Source organism: Pteropus medius, unplaced genomic scaffold, assembly GCF_902729225.1.
Source record: "Pteropus medius unplaced genomic scaffold, Ma_sr-lr_union100, whole genome shotgun sequence".
NCBI lineage: Eukaryota > Metazoa > Chordata > Mammalia > Chiroptera > Pteropodidae > Pteropus > Pteropus medius.
Window position 1 is genome coordinate 7548386 of NW_024355008.1, and position 24319 is coordinate 7572704.

Genomic DNA, 24319 nt, shown 5'->3' on the forward strand with positions numbered 1-24319 from the left:
AAATATTTTAATAAACCAACTTTTATTGTATTATAAAAACTTTACAAGACAATTTTAATCAAAAATGCTGTTTTTTAAATTAAAAAGGTGGGAAAAATCATGCCAGAACAAATACTCACCTATCATAAACACAGAGTACTGAAGTAATATTAGTATCACGGTAGGAACTACAATTAAACCAAGTCCACTAGCCTTCTTTGTTGAGTATTCACCTGTTAATAAATAAAAACAATATTTAAAACGTTTTCCTGCATACTTCCTACTCTATGGGAAGTTACAGTACTCAATGCTATTGTTATGAACTGGGAAACGTTTAAAAATGTTTTCCCCAAAACGTCATACAAAATAAGCAACTATTTTTTGATTATTTAAGGCCAAACTTAAGACATCTAAATATCAACATGTCGAAAACTTAAATGGCCTCTGCCTCCTTCTTAACTACTTTGCAGAATTCCAGTGAGAAACTATGGAGTCTCTCTTGCCAATCCCTTCATTTGTTGTATTTATTCTGTCCCAAAGTCAAGAGTTATTCTTTCCAGCTGTCCTTCTTCCTCATGTCCTAACTCCAGCTACAAACAGAGCTGCCAAATTTATGTTCCTGAACATTACACTCATACTGTTTCCACTCAAAAAACAATGGCTTTCTACAGTCCATGCTTTGAGTCCTAGCCTAACTTTGTTATTCTTTCCATGTGCTGCATATCCTTATTTCCCATTCACACTCCTATCCTCTAAATGGAAATGCTGTTTCTGATCTATTTGTTTCCCACATTTATTCCCATTCCCCTGTCTTGGCCAATGAGGTCTGCCTCTGTAGTGGGTTGAATGGTAGCCCTAAAGATATGTCTACCTCCTAATCTTTGGAACATATGACTATTAATTTAATGGCCAAAGAGTGAGCACTATATGTCAAAATATATGATTAAAGATCTTAAAAGAAGGAGCTTATCCTTAATTAACCAGGTGGGCCCTAAATCCAATGATAAGTGTCTCTAGGAGAGAGGGGCAGAGGGAGATTTAATACAGAGGAAATTCTAGAGCTATGCTGCCACGAACGAAGGAGTTGCAAGATTGCTAGCAAACACCAGAAACTAGAAGAGGCAAGGAATGGACTCTCCCTTAGTCTCATGAGGGAGTGTGGTCCTGATGACATTGTTATTTCAGACTTACGGCCTACAGAACTATAAGAGAATTGCTATTGTTGTAAGACACCCAGTGAGACACCCAGTTTGTGGTAATTTCTAGAGTAGCCCTAGGAAACTAATAAGCATCTCTCACCACCCTGAAATGTCCTCAACCTTATCAATCTTGCCTTCCCTCATAGTAACTGTACATCTTACCTGGGATGAAAAGAATGGCTCCAACAATCATAACTATAGTCAGCACTAGTCCAGCAACAAATAAAAGAATGGTCTTCTCCTTCGTAACAGTGGAATATTTAAGTGCTTAAAAAAACAAAGAAAGAATTGCATGAACTCAGACACGAGAAGTAAAGCAACTTCTGTAACTTAAAAAGTGCAGAGACAAACTGATTAACTTCCTATTACTGAATAACCTTTGAGGAACAACTCCTTCATAATAAGCCGCTTCAAATCTTTTTCATAGTAAGTCAATGGCTAAACAGTGTCACGGCAGAATAAACATGGATGCTGAATTTACTGGTGATGCCTTTATTCCCCTAACTTTAAAGATAAAGTCCTATTCATGAGACTTTATCAACTGAGGCATTATCAATATTTCGGGCCAGATAAGCCTTTGCTGGAGAGGGGGCTGCTCTGCGCATTATAGAACATTTAGCCTTATAGCCTCCCTGGCCCCTACAAACTACATGCCTAACAGCTCCCAAGTTGTATAAATTAACAATGTCTCTAGGCACTTTCAAATGTTACTTGAGAAGTAAAACCACCCCAGGTTTACAACTGATATAGATAACGTTGATGGGAAATAATTGGCAAATTAATACTGAGAGAAAGAGAACTTTGTTCAACCTTATATAAAATTAGTAAGGCATCTGGAAATCTAGATATTTTGTTTTGAAAAAGCAGAATAAACACTGGACAAATCACACCCTCTGGAAAGCCTGAGGGGCGAAATGCTTAAATTGTTTAATTAAAATAATTTCATAAAAATAAACTATAAATATTCAACAGGACTCATTACATATGTTATTGTTTTTGATGCTAGCTCTATCGTCAAATACCTAGTACCTTCCCTGAATGAATAATATAATGGATATACCTAAAAATATTTCTTTTACTACATCTTCACCTTTTGGGTTTTGTTTTGGTTAATATTATTATTATCATTATTATTTTACCAAGAAAGTTGTTAAAATTAGCCAAAAGCTGACTGAGTAGCAGGGAGAAACAGAGTACATGATTAAAATTCTACTTTGTTTCATCCAGGCCATTAGTCAATGTCCCAAGGGAGAAAATGTGTAAAATTTTACATTTCGTATTAAATTTGCTTTCACGAAAATGACAAACAGATCAAATACAGTAAAAAACAACAAATAACCCCCTAAATGACCAGGCTAAAATCTATCTTTAACATATTATAACCTAGGGTTATATGCTAACCTATGGTTAAGGTATTTGAGGTATAATATAGGCACATACCCAAAGATTTTTAAAAATCACTACCAACTCATACCTTAGATTGTAACCTCAACTTTATTCTCTTTAGGGGGAGATGGAAGGCTAATCAATCATCAGTCCTAAAGCTGAGTAACTGAAATTGACATTAATCAGAAAAGAATAAAAAACAATATGGCATGTTCCCCAAGCTTTTATTTGATCCATCCAGCCTTAGTCTTACCACTCAGTTATATGAGTCATGACTATGACTCAGTCATGTCCCTGCCTTCTTATAAGGCACAGATTTTCACAGCTTCCCTATTTTCTAGTCTCGAACACTGGCTAGGATGAAATTCACTGTAGAGGTTACAAAAGGCACATAGAAAAACAAACTTTCTCTAGATATGTCAGGTTTTTCATTTTAATTCAATGCATATTATTATCTAACTAGAGCTTGAAAGTTCTGCAAAAGGCTTATAAAATAGAAGCCGTTTCAAATGCACCTCACAATTGAACATTCAAAAGACAACCTTCCAGGCTTAATTCAATACATGAAAGAGCTACTAAGATGAAGTAGCAAAAATTCACCTTAGAGTACAGTAGAAGTTCATGCAAAAAGGATGACTTATACCATTTTTAATTAAAATAAGAATTCGACCCTCATATAAATTCAAAATTAGGAAAAAAATGCTAAAACAAGCAATGATAATAAAACACCACAAAAATACCACTATTGACAGTGTTCTACCATAGAATGACCTTTTCAAAACCTTTGCATATAAATACTGGAGGTGGCTTTAGTTCTTGTTGATTAATTCAACCACTATTTCTTTTTCAAGGTTACCTTCAACTCTTCCTTAAATTAAGCAGCCATTACTAACATATATATCAGCGGGGTCTACTTAAGTAACCACAGTCAATGAAAGAGGATCACCACACTTTCTTTAATAAATCTTTATAAAGAGTTTCTTTTGATTGTTTTCTTTGCTCACAATGGTCATAGTTTAGCATACCCCACAGTAAGTGTGGAGAAGGTACCTTGCAGCCCAGTTGTCAATTTTCAGCATAGTTAAAGGGTTAGGAATCTGACATAGATGCTATAGAACTCAAGAATCTCAAGGATCTTTTTTTGGTGGTCTTTTCTTGTTCTTTAAATAGTAGATTTATCCTTATCTATCAAATCTATGAAAACTTTAAGTGTAAACAAAGGAAATAAATTCAAGTACCTCCCCAAACACCTAGCATTAAGATGAAGATAATTTAATGTGTTCTAACAGCAGGCTCTTATCAAACTTCCTGGTATGATTTTCTGGCTACTTGGCAAGACAAATCTTTATAATTTCAAAATTCTGCACGCTTTAAAAGATTTCCCTCAGCTAAAAGTACTGAAATCAACATACAATAAAATGAGAAATAACAGTATTTACATTTTTAGATACTTTTTTTTTTTTTTGCAGTTTTAGGTTTTTAACAAAATTTAGAGGGAGGTACAAAGAACTCTTACATACTACCTGCCCCTATACATGCATAACTCCCCCATTATCAATATCACTCACTAGAATGGTATATTTTTAGCAAGGATGAGCCTACACTGATACATCATAATCACCCAAAGTCCATAATTTACCTTAGGATTCACTTGATGTTACCTTGGTGTTGTATATTCTATGGGTTTGGACAAATGTATAACAACATATATCCATCATTTAAGTATCATACAGAGTATTTTCAGTGCCCTAAAAATCCTCTGTGCTATCCCTATGCATCTCTCCCTGCATCTCACTTCTAGCAACCACAACTCTTTCTCTACAGTTTTGCCTTTTCCAGAATATCTTATAGTTGAAATCATATAGCATGTAGTCTTTTCAGATTGGCTTCTTTCACTTAGTAATATGCATTTAAGGTTTCTCCATGTCTTTTCATGGATTGATAGCTCACTTCTTTTTAGCGGTTAATATTATTACATTATCTAGATGTATCACAGTGCATTTATCCACTTACCTACTGAAAAAAACATCTTGGTTGCTTCCAAGTTTTGGCAATTATAAATAAACTGCTATAAACATTCCTGTGCAGGTTTCTGTGTGGACATAAGTTTTCAACTCCATTTGGATAAATACCAAGGAGCACAACTGCTGGATCATCATATGAAAAAATATGTTTAGTTTTGTAATAAACTGCCACACTGCCTTCCAACATGGCTGTTTTGCATTCCTACCAGCAATGTATGAGAGTTTCCATGGCTCCATACCCTCACTAGCATTTGGTGTTGTATTTACATTTCTAACAAAATTTAGAACCTCAGTACTCTTGACACAAGAATACTAAATATATGAGAAGACAATATTACTTTTTTGTCAACAAATTATACCCTCCATAAAATAATTAAATCTAGTCAGCCATTTCTCAGAAATGGGGTAGGTTGGTCCACTTATTTGTTCTACAAATATTTACTGTGTAGCTACAATATATTGGCCCTTTTATCAGTCCATCTCAACAACATCAAGGTACAAGTATTACTTTATTTCTTTATTCAAGAATTGACTGGGCATCTACTACGTGGCAATCACTATTCTAAGTGCTGGCAGCTGACAAAGACAAATACTCCTGCCTGAAGGCCATAACATTCTAATGCGAGTGAGTGATGCGAAGTGTTATTTCGACATCATCTTTCCCAGTTAAATAAAAGGTATGGGTCTACTCCAGCCTAAGAAAGTCCTTTTATGTAATCTTTTAAATTCATGTGAATGAAGAAATGGCATGTCCCTCTAGCCACCCGAAGAAACAGCTGTTAGAAACAAATATTCCATTAGGATGTTCTCATTTCCTTGTCACTGATATAAAGCACATATAAGATATAATGCAGGTTGCAGTTGATGAAATGTGGTGAAATTAGCAGGCCGATTTGAAGATTAAATAATATTTATCATCTTAGTTTTCATGATACTCTGAAGACAGGATTTGATATGCCCTTATAGGCCTACACAGACCACAGTCTATGAACAAACCCCCCAAATCCAAGAATTCAATGCTTGCTCAAAGACATAACATTTAGACGGTCTCTTATTAAGTGATTAGTGACTTAGTGATGATACAAGAAAGCTTACCAGTGAGGTATAACTCATATCAGATTAAGAATAAATCGTAAAGGGGGGATATGTTTGCTTTTATTATTAAAGTGCTATTTTCTGGTAACTCAAGAAAAGTAAGTTTAGAATATTTTTAGGTATCTGTTGAGCTGAAAGTCAATATTGTCTTTGATGCAGGATAAAGCACAATAACTTTTAAAATAAAATTAGAATTTCAAATTTTGAAATTATTTAATTAAAATTAAATTTTAAATACTATTTAAAAATACTTAACACACTCATAAAACAACAACAAAGAAGGTTCTGTGAAACTGATGAGAGGGAAGAATGAATATTAATGCCAATGATAAACTAGTTACTTGCCAGAGGCAAGTAAAATAATTTCATAATAAACTACATACACTATCCAACCTGCTTTGATGAAACAACATTGTCAAAATGAATAATAATTAGAAATCACATTCTCAGTCTACAGGATTCAGAAATAAAAGAGCCCAGGCCTGTGGAGAAAGTATTTTGAATATAAAAGATTAAAGAAGAGGCTATCCAACATACTAACTTCCTTTTCTTGGTTCAAAATATTCCCTGGCCTTGTGGATGATGCCATAACTTCAGAGTGTATGCAGGAAGTTGGGAAGTTTGATTTGGGAAGAATCAAAGGAATAGCAACTACATTTCTACAAAAGAGTATATTGCTGAGCTACAGTTTTTTTTTTCAGTTCTTTCTAAAATAAAACCAGTACATAAAATATATTTAATAACAAAATGTGGTAATTATGTGAACAGGACTAAGGAAAAGCACTGAGAGTTCGAGATTAACAGAATTCAGAGTAAAACTGTATGTGGGACATAAAACGGAAAGCAACAAACTAACAAGACAAACAAAAACTCATACACATAGACAACAGTTTAGTGGTTACCAGAGGAAAAGCAGGAAGGGGAGGAGGTAGATAAGGGTAAAGGGGATCAAATATATGGTGAAAGAAGGAAATTTGAGTTTGGGTGGTGAACACACAATGCCATATACAGATGATGTATTATTAAAATGTACACTTGAAATCTGTATAATTTTATTAACTGTCACCCCATAAATTTAATTACAAAAAAATTTTAAAAAAAGAATTCAGAGTAAAGTTAATAGCAAAGTCTTATTAACAGAAGCTATCAACCAGATCACAGAATGATTCTTTTTAATTAAATTTATTGTGATGATATCATATCTTCCTGTATAGATATTTCCTGGTGCAAATTAGTATATGTCCTCACTTCTTCAGAAAGATTTTTCTAATCTACGAGGAAATTCTCTGTTCCATTACTTCTTTTAAAGTGCTTTCATGGCCTAATTACTTTTAATATTAAGCTAGTCTTCAAAATTGAACTCAAGGACTAAGCAAGATCGCAAGGTTGTTGTGACAGAGAATTTTTTTGTTCTTGAATTTCCCAACAATGATTTCTAGAGGGACATCTAACCAAATACCACAAGCAGGAACCAAAATCCTTGTGGAATAATCTTGTGCAGGGACTAGAAAGTTAGAAAATGAAATGAAAGATAACCTTGAATGCACAAGTTTTAAATAAATTACTACAATCGTGGCTTTGCACAGTTCTGATATGCATAAATTTCAGTAATCGTGATTTAGTTAACGTAAGTCCTCTAAAAGCCCAGCTCAAACTTCAGTTACCACAATATATTAACTGAGCAATTGCATAAAGTGCAAACTTCACTGCCATTTCTTCGGTCCACAAATCACTACATAAATAACAGATGTGCATCATGATCAGTGACCAATCATGTCACTTTCAAAGAACTGGTCACTGCACATCTGTTATTCAATTCACTCAGACAGCAAAGCATATGTTGTGTTACCTCCTGTTTCCCAGTGACAAACCATTGTGACATTTTTTAATGGGTAATCAAAAGAGGAACTGGGCAATAAAGATGAAAGAGCAAAGAAATGTAAAGTGATAATGCTGGAAGTGAATTTCGAATAGAACATAAATGACATCATAGAAAAAAGAGCTGACTGTGCAAATGTCAACACTACTGTCACTCAAGAGATTCTAGATATGCAGCTAGAGAAACTTCGTAAAACTGAACTTATTGACATAAATTAGTTCAGTGAGGAGGTGGTGACACAAAGAATAAAGATGTCCCAGAAGAAGTAACTCTGGCAAAAACCTTCACGGGAAAGGAACTCTCAGAGATAGTTCATGACACTGAAAAAGAAAAGATAAAATGCTGGAAGCGGATCCAGGTCTGTGTAAAGTGAAGACTCCTTGTGTATGAAAAAAGTTCCAAGGAGAGAAAAATAAGCTAAGATACATCTATCTCAAAAAATTTCAAAATATTAGCCAGTTCTTGATGTAGAGCTGAACCTTAATTTTATGAGAAAAAGAGGTATTGGTAGGCAGCACTTGAAATCATTATCAAATGTCTAAATGAAAGAAAGTATCTGTTATATTGTCCAAGAGTGAGAAGAACTCTGAAAATCAGCCAGGAATTTAAGTGGAATAGGAAACTGTGAATGAGACCAAAAATAAAGTGCCTGAAATGCAATACTATTAGAGATTTGTTACTTCAGTTAAGACTCAGTGTTTGATTCTAATAATCTGAGATGTTTGCTAAGCATAGGATTTAAAAGTTTGTTTGCTTAAAAGTTTGTAAGTTAAAGCTAAAAGCAAAGGTATTTGGGAACATTTCCCTATAAGAGACCTTTGAATTCAAAAGGTGGGTCTAAGACTCACCATATCTGAAAGCCCTTGGCTTGGCTTCAGTTCAGAAGTCTTCTCAGGTTTCTTCCTCAGGAGGATCAATGGCATCCTGAGATCAATTCAAGATACCTTTTAGGTATAAAGAAAGTCTTTCTCCTCAAAGGGAAGACATAATCTGCTGTCTTTACTGAACATTTAGCCTACAGAAGACCCAGTTTTTATCTTAGACTACTAAAGACTGACAGGCAGAGCTAGAAAAACCACGGACAGAAACCCACTGTGGTCAAGTATAGTCTATAAACAGTAATCAGAACTTGAAGAGAACTAGAAATCTACAAATCTGAAGAGAACTAGATTTGTAGAGAACTTGAAGAGAACTAGAAATCTGAGTTACTAGCAATATTTTAGGAGCTATAAGATACCACACTCCAAAAAGTGTGTAACCAAACAGTGAATGGAAAATAGGACTCTCCTGTTGGTTGAATCTGCAGGACATAAACAGGAGGCCTCTTACAAAGAGTACCAAAAGAAAAGGAGATTTAGATCCTGGTCTATCCCAAAGATGTGACAAAAGGAACAGAAGAGGCACACTTATTTGTCTCCTCAACAGAAATGTGAGTGCTACAAAGCCAGGGGCAATATGCATTTTACTTCCACATCTTGTGCACACAGCCCTGTGCTTAGCAATCGGTAGGCATCTCATTGACAGACATTAGTTGAATAAACAAAGCAGGTCCACATTCTCCTCTATCAATAACAGTCTGATTTACTCAGTCAGTGCATGCAGGTATAGGTTCACTCTTCATGGAAAAAAAACTCAAAGTAAGTTCAAGACAGGGAGGAAGTATAGTGGTTGTGGTAAATAACACTGGTTCAAATTCCAGTAGTACCAAAAAACACCTGGGTGATTGTGGACAAACTGCCTAACCTATCCATGCCTCTGTTTCTTATCTATAAAACAGGAATGGTAACAATACTACCTACCTCCATAAAGTTCCTGGGAAAAGTAAATGTGATTTCAGATGGAGAGTACTTTGCACAATGCCTATCATAAAGAGCAAATGTTCTACAAATGTTTAGGTACTATTTTATAAACACATTTAAATGTGAGTTGAGGCTGGGTGAATCATGTATATAGGTACCTTCTGTACACACACACACACACACACTTGTTCTAAGATGAGCCTAAATAAAAAATTGCCACCAAAATATTTTTTAGGTTCATAAGCATGTTTCTTAAAATATGACCAGTAGAATAATATAAAAAAGAACATTCACCTCACTAACACACATGAAAAAATTAAAATAATGTTTTTCATCTATCAAATTAGCAAAGATTTCAGAATTATAATGATGTTAGGCTTGTGAGGTGAAAGACAAGTATTCTTATCTGCAATATTAATTGATATAATGTTTCTAAAAACATATGACAGTATGTTTCAACAGGCTTAAAATATCTCTACCATTTCCAGGCTACATATCTTCAGTAGAGTTACTCTCATAATATTAAAAAAAAAAAAAATTGGAAAAATCTTTAATATCCATCAAAATGAGAGTTAAGTAAATTATAGTGCATACCTAAAAGAAGAAATGTGGGGTGGAGGTGGGAATCAGGATGTATAAAAGCCATGAGTCCATTTATAGTTTTGCTTTTTTTAAAGAAAGATAAGAAAAATACATAGTAATAAGACAGAAAGGGAAGCAGGAAATTCACTAGACTACACTAATGGTTTATTTCCAGGTTGTGGGACTTTAGATGATTCTTGTTTTTTTCTTTGTAACTTCCTATATTATGTAAGGTATTCTAAAGTGCTATGTATTACTTTTTTAAGTCAGAAAAAAATTGTAAAGCTTATTTTGTAAAAATACAGCTGACAGGAACAGACTCACTCCTGGTTCAGTCCACTAAAAATAATGCTACTAATGAGAATGCCATGATCAGCAACCTTCGATTAATCCAAATGCAACAAATCACTCTGTGAGATAATTTTTTTAAAAAAGCAAATTTCCTAAATTCTATAGCGTAGGCCTTAAGGCCTGAGTCTGCCAACAAGGTTAAAGGCCTTCCCTAACATCAGTGAAGACTGGTGAAGTCTTGATGCTATACCAGTCTTTTGCTTAAAGTGAAAAGTCTCTTGAGATTCTAAGAAAATTTACAGAAGAATTCTAGATCGGTTTTGAAAGTGAGAGTTGTGAAATGTCTTGACAGTTGTCACATTAGCCCTTTCTTTCCCCCTTTTTGCCTTTTAGACAAAAGTTGAGAAGAGCTTTTAAATTACAAAGCATTTCCAGAGTGCCATACATTTAGAAGAGCTCTTAAAATATATGACCAGTCATCTCTCTTTCCATTTTTACATATCACTTTAGATATACATGCCTTAAATTGAGTAAAAGTAAAATTCATGAAATCTATAATAGGCCTATCCACTACAGTATTTTACTAGCTTTCACTTCTTTTTTTAAAGGTTGTGGAATAAAATAAATAAATGAAACCAGCATTATTTACCCCTTGCCTTGCATAAATGTTAACTGGCCTTCAATGACTATTTCAGTGCACTACTGGGAGACAGAAATAAATCTTATATTTTAAACATGTAAAAGTTTAGACTGTCACCTCAAAACTTCACTAATTTAGTAAATTTCCTTTACCAAACTGGTATGGAAATACAGTTGACCCTTGAACAACGCATAGGGTTAGAGGAGGTGACGCTCCCACCCAAGCAGTCGATGTCAGCATACAACTTTAGACTCCCTGAAAACTTAGCTACTAACAGCTACTATTGACCAGGATCTTCACCAATTAACAGTTGATGAACACATATTTTGTATATTATATGTATTATACACAGTATTCTTACAATAAAGTAAACTAGAGAATAGAATATGTTATTAAGAAAATCACAAGAGAAAATACATTTATAGTACTTATTGAAAAAAATCCACATATAAGTGGCCCCACACGGTTTAACGCTGTGTTGTTTAAGGAAGGTTGAGTAGTATTATCAACCAGAATGCATATTTCCTTCTCATTTAGGAGTGACAATTCTACACTGTTGATGCTAAATCTGATGAAGCTTTAAGATCTGCCCTGAAAAGTTTTGTCACATGATTATTATAGCAAAACATGGTCAAAGAACACAACTTTCCTGTGGCTACTTCCTTAAGGGCTGCAGAATTGCACAGTAAAAATGACAAACATGGTTCAAACTAGGCCTTTTCTAGGATGAACACATGTGTGCAGAGAAGTTCGAACTGGGAAAACAAGAGAGGAGAATCTTAATGCTCAGAAGTGCAACATCCTCTCTTAACACTGCAATGTAGGCTGTGACCTTCCCATCACCAAAGAAAATAATGTGAGTAAATGCCCTGTAAATGTTAAAATCAGTATGAGTTTTAGATATGTTATTATTAGGATTCCCGCTACTGATTCTTTTAAGAAACAAACCTTGTTAAGAACTACAGCAAATTATGAGGGTAATATGCACTTCAAAGAGAATATTAAGACTGTATATTCTTATTTATGTTATCATACTTCCTAATGTGACTTAAATATTGCACTGATATTGCCTCCCAGAAATAACCATTTCATCACTAAAAACATATGCAAAAATAAAAATAAATACTTACTCACAACACCAAACTGTCCCCAGAACAGAAGTATAGCCAACATTGGGAAAATAATAATGAGGATATTTTCATTTGGAGAAAACCATAAGACTGGAAAGAGAAAAAGCAAAAATCACAATTAATATTTACTATAATAAGTCAACAATATATTTTATTGGGAAGATGGAAAATAAAAATAATTGATTAAAACTGCGGCCTTTAAATAAACAATTACCCATAATAATTTATTTACATAACAAATTTTCCTTATGAATCAAGAAACTAGTTATTTGTTTTTCGTCACACTTTCCCTAATCTATGATTTATGGAAAGAAATAGTGTGCCACAGAAGCTGAGAACAAAGCTCTCCAGCCACAATGCCTGGGTTTGACCCGCAATTCTAATTTATAGCCTCTGTGACCGTGGACAGTTTTAACATCTTTCCGTTCTTCAGCTGTGACTCTAGTACAGCACACAGCACCTACACCTTGAAGGACTGTTGTGACTATTAACAAAGTTAAGATATGAAAAGGGCTTAAAACAAAGCTTGGCACTTACCAAGTGCTAAGTAAACATTAAGTACAATTATTATTTTGTGCTCCCATGGTGAATGGCTCTATGTGTAAAGTGCCAAGAATTTACCTTAATGCGACAGTGAAGTCTTCCTGTACAGACCGACTCTGGATGGAAGTAAGGAAGTTGTACAACTAGATATCCTCCCCTTACTGTGACTTAAGACAAAGGGAGATGTGAGCCCTAGCTTTTCTGAAACTTACTCTGGAACAGAAGATGTATTTTGGAATAACTGAATAGGCTGAAAAATGGCTGTTTACATATAAAGTAACATGAGAAGCTTTAGGTATTAAGGAAGCTTCTATTAAGTGGGTCACATGATACCTAGACAGTAAAAGTATAGCCACCCATTCTATAAAGAAAATGGTGATAGTGAGACTTCAAATGAAATGTTAAGAACACTTAATATTTTAAAGCTTGCCTGCAGGGGAAAGGGAGGGGAAGTTGTGTGGAGAACACCAGTGAATACTGCCCAAAAGCCAGCGTACTAGCATTCCTCTGAAATCAACTCTTTGAAATCCTCCACTGCTCTGCCTCTCTTTATCAGCACGTGAGGAACCTTGCAGATTTTCCTACCATAATGCTAGCCATGCATTTCTCGTGCTAAGCTTATAATGTTAAACTCTGGTAAATGTTCACAATAATCCCCAGAATATAACACTATAAATTTTTATCTCAGAGACATTAGCTTTCCAGTATCTAGCAGTTGCCCTATACATAGTAGACTCAATAGGTTTACTGTTGAAGGGTGCAATCATAAGACAGTTTGGCGAGTGAATGGAAGACACTTTTTTTTTTGATGTTCCAGTTGCTGCAGATCTCCACCAGGAGAGATGTTTTCAGATACTCTGAATCAATACCACCTTAATTTCCAACTGAATTACTGAACATCTTCCAAAAAAAACCCCTTTCAATTAAAATCCTACCAGGAAAAACCTCTGTGAATTATGTTTAGGTTTTCAAATACAATGCCCACAGGATTTAGTAAAAGCTTTATGATATAATGACTATTCTTAATCGACTTACTTTTCTCTACCCACTGTCTCTATTATTTTGTTTTGAGTTGGTTATATTAACTTCTCAAATCCTCACAATTATGATATGAGGAATTATTAACCCCTCAATGCTAAGGATATTATGACACAGTAAATTAAGGATCTTAAGTATCTTAAATTTTCAAGTCCCAAACTGACTCCTGATCCCCTCCCTGACCAAAACCTTCCCTCTTAGTTTTTGCCATTTCAGTACTGGTGACTCCATTTCTTCAGTTGCTCAGGCCAAAAACCTTGGAGTCATCCTTGATTCCTTGGTTTCTCTCACACCTTACATCTGGTCCAACAGTCAATCCTGTGAGCTCTACTTTCAAAATATAGCCAACATCTGATCTCATGTTCAAGATGAGCTGACAATGAAATGTTCTTTCATTAGCCTCTGTCCCTATAAAACAATCTTCAACAATCTTAGGATTTATTAACAGAAATCTATTAGTAAAAATAAGAGGTATGTTTGACCCTGGTCTGACCACTCATTTTGTACTTATTAAACAAACATTTACTGAAAGCCTACCATGGGGTAGGATACTCTTCTAAGGTATCTGAGGTCCAGCAGTGAACAAGGCAGGTGGGGCCATGAGCCTGAAGAAGGAGAGGAGATGAAGGACAGACTCTTGAGGGTAGTAATGAAAGGCTTCTGGGGAAAGGAACTGGATCTGAGCCTTGTATGGGAAGGAGCCTGCCAAGTGAAGACAGGGAAGAGACTCCAAAGGAACTGCAACTTTGAGCAACCAAATGATGGTTGCTGTGGTTAGAATTTAGTGATACAAGAGGAGATGGGAAGAGTTTGCTGGGGCGAGATTATGTTAGGTCTTAACAGTTTGTTAAGAGAGTTTGTATTTTATTCTAAGAGCAATGACAAGTGATTAGAAGGCCTCAATAGAGAAGAAAAATGATCTGATTTATTTAAAATCTTCTTTGGCAGCCATGCGTAGAATGAATTCTAGAGAAGCAGGACTTATCAGAAAGTTTGTGCAGCAATTGCATAGAGAGGCAGGGCATAGGACATGGCCCACAAATGCAGTTCTTAGTCCAGTTTTACTCATCACAGTGGAAGACATAATGGAATGGATCCAAAGAAGGTGACCAGAACGGGGATCCTGAAACCATGTGGGATGGCTGAAAGAACTGGGGATTCTTACTTTAGGTAAGAAGAAACTTGGGAGAGAACTTTTATAGCCCTCCTAGTGAGTAAGAAATTGCAGTGCTGCAAGTTTTAGCTTGACTTACAAAAGAACTGGAACTTTCTGACAATAATCTAGATACTTTAGGAAGAAAGAGTCTCATCATGTCAAGCATTTAGGTAAAAACTCTGAATGACCAATTTACCTGGGGTGTGACAGAAGTAATTCCTGAATTAGATGGCAAGACAGACTAGATGACTCCAAGCCCCTGTGCAGAAATAATAAGTGTAAGAGACAGTTCAATGACAGAAAAGGGTGGGGTTATAGAACAAACATATTATTGTCTAAGTGATTCTTAAATGGAGCTTATTAGAATCACCTGGGGGTTTATTCAAATTTCAAACCCTTTCCCCTGTCAGCTCCCACCCCAAGATTTTAATATGTTCCCCAAGGTAAATGTGTGGGGTGGTCCATGATTCTCTGTTTAAAATCATTGCTGCAGACCTCTGCTATAATTTACATGACTGTGTTACGTCCTCTCACTGACATGAGTTACCTCTAATTTGTTAAGGTGGTAAGAGTTTGAGGATCATTGAATTGGATATGAATGTACCAAATGAGATACCCAATGTTTCATACAAAACAATTTATATGCCAATTAAGCTATTGATTTGTTATGGTAGTACTGTCAGATGACTTCAATTTTTGTGCCCCAAGGGGAGGAGACAAGGTACTTCTCTAAGGTCCCTTTCAGCTCTAAATTTCTGTGGCACTAAAAAAATAAATTAAGCTTAAAATGGACGAAGAACAACATCAGATATTTTTCCACCTTGTGATTAAGAAAAATAATCCAAGGGCATCCACACTCTCATTTCATTCAAGCTATGGCTGACATCTCTGTCCATTATTCTCCCCCAATTCCTACTCAGGCAGAGTGGCTCCCTGGAAGAATATATGGTCTATGGATGACTATTTAAATTTTGCTCCCAAGCCTAAGTATCATAAAAAGCCCGTAATTCATTCTTCTTATCACTGTGTACGAAACGGAATAAACACAAAAATTAAAGAGATCATTCTAATGTACCTTTCCTTCAAATATATACAGGCATACCTTGTTTTATTGCACCTCGCTTATTATGCTTCACAGATGTTGTTGTTTTTTTTTGTTTTTGTTTTTAACAAATTGAAGGCAAAACCCTCCACCAGCAAAACTGGCTTTATTGTGATGGTCTATAACCTAACCCACAATATCTCTGAGGTATGCTTGTACATGGTAAACCTTCGCAAACACAGAGAACACCTGTTTCCACAAAAAAAGATCACAGTAAAATTCACAACACTAAAATGCAAGCTAAATTTTTACATTTCAGGATTGTGATGACTTTTTTGAGGTACTGACTTGGTTAGGCTGTAGTCTCAGTTATTTAATCAAACCCAGTATTCCAAGGTAGCTCCCCAAATCCCTGCACCCTGCAATCAGCCTTTTATAATTTCTTCCCCTTGAAGGAGAGATGAGATTGTGAATAGGATGGATTTCATTCACATGATTATGCTGTGTCATATGGCAAAAGGGATTTTGCTGGTGTAATTAAGGTGCTCATTCAGTTGACTTTAAGAAAAAGAGATTGTCTTTGGGAAAGAGGGGGCTAATCTAATTCAGTAAGCCCTTAAAAGGGTCTGGGCCCTTCCTGGCAAAAGAAATTCAACATATGAGAGGACTTCAACAAAAGGAAGATTTTCATTGCTGACTTTAAATATGAAGAGGCTATGTGGCAAGGAATGAGGGCAACCTCCGAGATCTGAGAAAAGTCCCTAGCAGACATCTAGCAAAGAAACAGGGACCTCAGTCCTATAACCACAAGAAACAAGACCCCAAACTCCATATGAGAATACAGCCTGGCCAACACCTTGATTTCAGCCTCATAAGACTTTGGAGAACCCAGTCATTCCATGACCACAATTGTGACCTACAAAACTGTGAGGTATTAAAAAAACTGTATTTTTTAAGGCTGCTACATTTGTGGTTATTTGTTATACAGCACCAGAAAACTAATACGAGGATCCTGTAGTGCCTTCATGTCAACATAATGAACATAATGCATATCATGTTGTCAAAGATGGAAACAGCAACTTGCTGAATCTGAACTTGATCTTTTAAACAAAACTGATAGCTTACTTGAAAAATGTAAAATCTTAAGCTTCCAAGTTTTTTTTTCATTAATAATATAAAGGCAGATACTAATAACACATTTTATAACCATATTTACATAGTATTTGGTTGTTTACAAGGTGTTTTCACAATATCCTATGGCAGTTAAAAAAAAATAATAATACTGGATTTTGAAGACAGATCTGGGCTAAAATCCTGGCTATGACTCTCACTTTGAACAAGTAACCTAAATCTGTCTTCTTGTAAATGGTAAGACATATATTTATCTCCAGGAGTTCCTGAGAATATCACAGGATGCAACATACATATAGTATCTGGCAAATGCTCAAATAAATGTCAGATTTTTTTTTTTTATTGTCCTTATTTGTACTGTTCACTTTCTTGAAAGCAAGGATCATGTCTTAGTCACCATTGAATCCAAAATGCCTAGCACAGTGCCTGGCACATAGTAGGCACTCAATAAACCTTTTTTAAAGTATTAGCTTACTTACGTCTCAAAACTCTCCTGCGATGGAGATGGTATCTTCATTTTATAGATAAAACTGAGGGCCAGAAAGGTTGAATTTTTTATCTAAGTTTTCCTAAACTAAAAAGTGGCGATGCACAGAAAAAACTCTCTAAATTCAAGTCTTGTGCCCCTTCCAGGGTACTGTATTGTACAAAGGCACCAGAGGTATATAAAACTATATCTCATATATAATATTTCCACATATTCAGTCCTAGTACTCCCTAAAAGGGAACAAAGAATGGTCTCCATTACTCCACATTCTACTAAGTGGAATTCTCTATTAAGCAATTTCTAGCTCTCATTTATGCCTGTATTTGCAAAACAGCACAACATAGTAAAAATGGTTTCTAATACCTAAATCTCCAAAGTCCACATGATGGGTAAGTATCATTACCACAATAAATTTGTAAGAGTCCTGCCTCAATTAACCTTTCTGTGCAGAGGAGTTTGTTGCAAAAATGGTGCAAAAATAGTGACAACACCACATGCTGGCAAGGATGTGGGGGAACTAGATCACTCATATGTTGCTGATGGAAATGAAAAATGGAATCACTCTGGAAAACATTTGGCAGTTTCTTTAAAAACTAAGCCTATACTTACAAACAGTCCAGTAATTACATTTCTGTGCATTTCAAGAGAAATGAAGACTATATCTACATAAAAACCTATTCACAATTGTTCATAGTTGCTTCATTTGTTACGGCCAAAAACAAATGGCAACAACCAAAATGCCCAACAGTAGGTAGATGTAGACGGTTAAACAAACCATGATGATATACACATACCATGGAATAATACTCAGAAAAAAAAAAAGAAAATCTATCGATACATGCCACAACATGGATAGATCTCAAGGGCACTGTGCTGAGTGAAAAAAAGCCAATCTCAAAAGGTTACATACTGTATGATTCCATTTATACAACATTGATGAAATGAAAAAAGTATAGATATAGAGAACAAATTGTGCTTCCAGGTTAAGAATAGTAGGGGTGCAGTGACTAGAAAAGGGTTGCATAAGGGACATATATACGTTAACGGAATAGTTCTGTATCCTGATTGTGGTGGTAGTTACATAAATATATACGTGTGATAAAATGACAAAGAAATATACACACATTGCACAACTGTGAATTTGCTGGTTTTGACATTTAATTACAGTTACATAAGATGTAACCATTTGGGGAAGCTGGGCAAAGAGTACACAGCACCTCTCTGTTCTATCTTTGCAACCTCTTATGACTCTATAATTATTTCAAAAAATAAAAATGAGTGCAAAGTTGAATGTCTGAGACCTCTGGTAGAATTTTCCACGTTCTCTCCAACAAAACACCTAATTTTAATGGCCCCCAAAGTAAGCATAGCTCATATTTTTTATAGGGTACTTTGAAAACAAAGAAAGATAAAACGTTCACACATAAAACTATAAACTCTGTCTTCATCTCAGATATCAGTATCCCTTTCCCATCCATCTTTGTTCCATCTTCTGGCTTCTCAGGTCTCTTGAATTTACTAATTTCCCTCTCAGTGACCTATACTACACTCAGAAATTACCACTCCCCTGTGTCTTGTTTTCTCATTCCCATGAAATGGTACAGTCTATCCCTCAGAAAAATTTCAACTAGGTATTAGATTATCTAATTCTAGTCACTCACAGTTCATATGACTGACTAGACCCCTGCTGAAAGATTATATATATATATAAAAGCTCCTTAGCCCAATTTAATATCAAATTAATACAAGTTACAATGTAGGAGAGGTTTCTGAACAGAGAAGCCTTCCAAATTGTTTGACTGCTTTAGTCGTCTCCTGCCCACTTCTTACTGCACAAACATCCCTCTCTCAACACCCAGCTTCAGCAACTTGATATCTCACCTCATAAAACACCACAGGAACACAACTAACATTTGCAAATCACTTTGGTTTACAAAGGACTTGTACAAAAAGAATCTCATCTGATGTTCATTAGACTACAGAATATATAAAAGCACAAATCTATTTTCATTCCCATTTTAGAGATGAGGTAACTTGGACTCAGTGAAGTAACTTTTCAAGCTCAATATAGGCAAACAGTTAACTTGCAGAATAAGGGATATAACTCAGGTCTCCTGATTCCTAATCCTAAACAATGTCAAAATAGTCCATCAAACTAAATACCCCATTCCCAATCTGATAATGGACATTTTATAACAGCAAATGCTAGAAGATTCCATCTAAAAAAGAGGTTCTCAAAGGATGACCTAATCCCGAGATCAGTAATATGTCCAGTGACACTAAGAGAGCTTTCAAAATAGAAAATCAGAATGTACCTGCATGTCGTTGAAGAAATCAGCTGGTACAGCAAGGAAAAGAAAGCAGACCGTTTACTCCAGCTAACTTTACTGCTTTACACAACTCACCAACCCAAGTTTGTGAAAATGGAGCAGAATCAATCACTAAGGCCGAATTCAAATCAATCACATTGGATCCCTAGCTCTTCCACATCTTGGCCAAGGAAAAGAATACCATAAGCACAGGAAACTTCAAGGAATCATCCATGATGACCTGATTTTTGATCTCTTGATTTTCCTTCTGGTCTATTCTTTCTATCGGGAGCATGGTTGGGACTTGTCAACCCTTGATAGTGTAGGTAATTTAAAAAAAAAAAAAAAAGGCTAAATATTTGGAAAGAATCTGGAAAATTAATCACATGAAAGAAAAAGTACTCTCGATGGCAGCAAACAGAAATGGTTTGATGACCAGAAATGGTAGATGATCCCAGGACTGCTCACTCCAATAGAACAGTCCTCAAACCCAAAGTCTGAGAACCACACACATAACAAACAGCAAAGGAATTTTACTATGAAAAGTGGAGAGCAAATAAGACAAAATTCATGCTCTCAAAGCTGCTAAACATTATATCAACATTTATTATTAACAGTCTGCTTTTTGATTCAATAGAGTTCCTAGCCCCATTATGCCCCATTTCTGATAGGATCAGGTTGCTGCAGGACAAATAAAAGGAAGCTTTTACAGAAGTCTTACCAACACGATGTTTTAGTTCTACGATGATTTCGCCTTCCCTGCTTAATTCTGTTACTTCACAACTGTAGTTTCCTGGGACAGCATCACTCCTATCCATCTTCAAAGATGCAGTGCCGTTTAGTAATGCTTCTGGTACGATTGTTGCACTCGAAAAGTTTTTGCCAGGGGTGGAACTACGTTGCTCTCCATCAAAGGTAAAAACGTTTTCATTTCCAAATTTCCACTTTAAATAAAAGTCGTCAAGGACAGTCGCCTCCACATTAGAAACAAAGCATGGGATGACAACAGTTTTATTGCAAATGGTGTATTCTACAGGTTTGGTTTTATTTAAAATTAGCTGAGCTGAACCTGGAAAAGAAAAATAAAATAGTTTCTTTTTATTATAGAATTATAATAAAATACTATAAGATCTCAGGTATGTTATAAATCCTATAGAGAAAAGAGCAATGCTTCAATTGTTCACTTAAGCTACAGTGAAGCTACAGAGAGAAGATGGGCAAGCTGAAAAAGAAAAATTATTTTAATATTAATGTGCATTGCTGGTAGACAATACTGTAATTTTTCCTTACTCATTCATAGTAATACAAACTACACATTATCATGTGTCTTGGGAATAAACTCAGCAACTTGTGTTGGAACATGCAGTACAGTATCTGGCTTTGGAAGCTTTAAAGTAATCATTACTGCCTACTGATACATGTATTTAAAAAATTGTCCTTACTATGGGAAATTTTTTAGCAGAAAAATCAAACCAAATATTATATTCAGTCTCAACTCCTATACACTTCCTCCAAATAGAACTTGCTAAACTGATATGAAGTTTCTCTCTTTGTGTTGCATTTCCAAAAAACATGGCGAGATCTACTGTACTTTAATATAAAAAGTAAATCAGATGAATCACAGCTTTTCCACTAGGATGGAAAGTCTTAGAATGCTAAGGGCAAAAAACATACTCTATGGTTACTTCCCCATTGCAAAATACAGACAACAATAGACATTTTGTATGCAAGTATTAAAAAGGATTATATACAACTGAAAGGCATTTTCTCACCCCTACATTTCATTGAAAGGACAGAACAGCAATTTCCAAATGTATAATACAGGTATTCCTTCCTCTTAGAAACTATAAACCACTCAAAATAAAACTAGAAACAAGTTGAAACCAAGAGCAGATATTGGTAATAAGTAGAATATATCCTATCAACTCTTCTCAATAGGATAAACTATCAGTTGTTGTTTTATAAAACAGGGATTGAGAAAGTAAATGCAATCACTAGTCTTTCATCTAAAATTTGTAAGAACATGGAAAAATTGTAATTATCTTCCATGTTTTTCAGCCATTTATCAACTCTTTTAAATAGCTAGTTGTCTTTTCCCTTAAAAAACAAAGCACTAACAAATATAAATACCAACTTTAATAAGATTTCTTCCTTCTATATAAACTGGGAATAAAACTCAGGGGCATAGGATGTTACTATTCTAGGAACATATTATTCAGTAAATGCCCACTGAATTGAATACTAGGATTCACAGCAGAATACGAACTGGAAAATGTTCAGGAAGCCTGAGTACAAATCCAATCTGTCACTTTTTAGTATGTGTAACCTCAAGCAATTCACTTAACTTTTCTATGCCTTGGTTTACTCTCTGTAAGTAAGAGAATCAAAAATGAACACTGGGCTACTTCACAGAATTATGGTAAGCATCAAGGAGAAAATACATGGGCAGGTGCCCGTTAAACAATACTGTGCTATAAATTTGCAGAGTGATACTATAAAACTAGGCAGCACAGCATTTTAAAGTAATGATCTAGACCTTCTCTGACTGGCAGGTTCAAATTGTTATATTTCTGGGAATTTGCAGTCTGAACCAAGCTTGTGGGCAATCCATAGCTCACTTCTTTCCAGGTCTCTACATCTCCAGTCATCCAAATATTAGGAAGCCCCAGGCAAAACCTGGACTTCCAATTGCATTCTTCACTTGATCTTAGTCGAAAGGCCGAGAAGCAATCCAATTGCATTCTTCAAAACCTTGGGGTTCTGAATTACTTCCCCTGAGAAAGAAGCATTGAGGGGGAGACTACAGTGTAAAACAAGGAGAGAAGGAACTGGCTGTGATGTTGGAGTTAGGAAGGACTGTGTCAGAAAATATGGTGAACGATTTTGAAACAGACAAAAGGATTACTGGGTATTCTTTCAATGGAGTGTTGAGCACTGTCTGACAGACCTTTGGGACTATTTGATTCTATAGGCGCCTGTGCCTTTTGCTGTGTTTGACTGAGCTATTTTATAATTTTGTAAGTTGTACAAAACTGATGGTAATGCAAATGATTCATGTCCATAGAGATACAAAAAAACTTTGTTCTGCAATTGATTTCCACCTTGTGAAAGAGAGGATTTCAAAAAATTACATTTTATTGCCCTGAGGATATTGACCAATTTGCATATATTCACAAATTCATTTCAGCATTCTTGATTGCCTATAAACATGTCTGTTCTTCCAATTTTCTTTAAAAACCAAGCTGGTCTTACCATCTTTCTAGTTTGCTTATTAATGTGTGAAATAAAATCTTTGACACGTGCTTATTTTAAATTTGAGTCAAGATTTTACTTTCTAAAAATCATCCTTTAATAAAAGAGATACAAGTGAAGAGCTCAGTTATCCTAGTGAACTTTTTTAGAAGGCTCTAGGTAAGTAAGTGGTCAGCAAACATTCCACAATTTCGTAACTTATGCTTAGAGAATGAATTTTCTAAAGAATATAGGAAGCACTAATTGCACTGCATTATTTGTTGCAATCAAAAATCTTACAGCTGAAGCAATTTAAATAGTATAAATTCTGTCAATAAAATTCAAAGTAAACTTGATTTGGATAAACTGTAACTTGAATAACCCTTGCACTAATAATTAATAAATAAGGGTCATCCAAAAATGTAAAAGTCCACCAACTGTTAACTATAACTTCATCTTCTATAAACATTTATTAAATAACCATTAAGTAGTAAAATTATCTGATTTTTCTCTCTCTTGCCTGACTTCTGATGAAACAGCAAAGTGAAGAAAAGATTCGAAATATAGAGAATAATAGAACATAGATAATTAACATGAATAAGGAAATCCTGAATAATCAAGACATGCCTATAGCAGTCTAAATCAGACAGGAATAGATAAATGTAACCATCAGCGATACCAGGGTTATCAATAAACTACAAATGAAACAGGAATAGTTGCATTTGGCATGCAACTATTTTATATTGCATGCCAAAAATATTGGTCCTTACAACATGTGAACACAGGTCACCAACCTAAACCATCTCATATCATATCCCTGAAAAAAGCCACTATGTAGTTGCAAAGAAGGTTCAATGCCATAGTCATAGCACACAAGTCCAGCTCAGAAATTTAAAAAGTGCAACAAACTTTTATTGAGAACTACCTGACCTAAACATTGTGATAGGATGTGGAGATACAATGATGAAAAAAAAAAAGTATGAATTATCTTTTCGGAGCTTATTGGGGGTATGTTATGTACTTTTTAAAACCCAAGATTGTAAGTGCTACCCTTCCTGTATGAACAAAGTACTATGGAAGGGCAGGAGAGCAATCAGCCTTACAAATTTGTAAGAAAATGTGCATTGCTACTAGAGGAACAACAGAATATTGTCATACTCCCCACCCATCTGGGTCTTCAATCTTTTTAACAAGTTCCATGCAAATTTTCTCTCCTTTGTAAGAGCTCTTAAATCACTCTCCTTCTGCAAGAGCTTATCCTATACTCTCCAAAGGAGCCTTCTCTCTTTATTTCTTAATTCAAATTGAGTCCTTCAGATGAGAAGCCAGAAGAAGTTTCCAATACTCCCCCACCTAAAAATTTACCAGCAACCCTAAC

The 24319-nt window shown here is 35.2% G+C and overlaps 1 protein-coding gene across 5 annotated transcripts in view; it reads right to left on the reverse strand.

Moving 5' to 3' along the window:
* The window catches only part of CD47 (CD47 molecule), a 46787-nt gene that overhangs the window by 15357 nt on the left and 7111 nt on the right, over positions 1 to 24319 (reverse strand). For all 5 annotated transcript variants that reach the window (XR_005651515.1, XR_005651516.1, XM_039856939.1 and 2 more), the window contains exons 2-5: positions 20432 to 20779; positions 12005 to 12094; positions 1341 to 1445; positions 120 to 212 (exon numbers count right to left, since the gene is read on the reverse strand). Coding sequence is in view for 3 of the 5 variants with exons in the window: in XM_039856939.1 (XP_039712873.1) it covers positions 120 to 212; positions 1341 to 1445; positions 12005 to 12094; positions 20432 to 20779 (636 nt within the window). In the remaining 2 variants the exon portion in view is untranslated. The remainder of the gene's footprint in view (positions 1 to 119; positions 213 to 1340; positions 1446 to 12004; positions 12095 to 20431; positions 20780 to 24319) is intronic.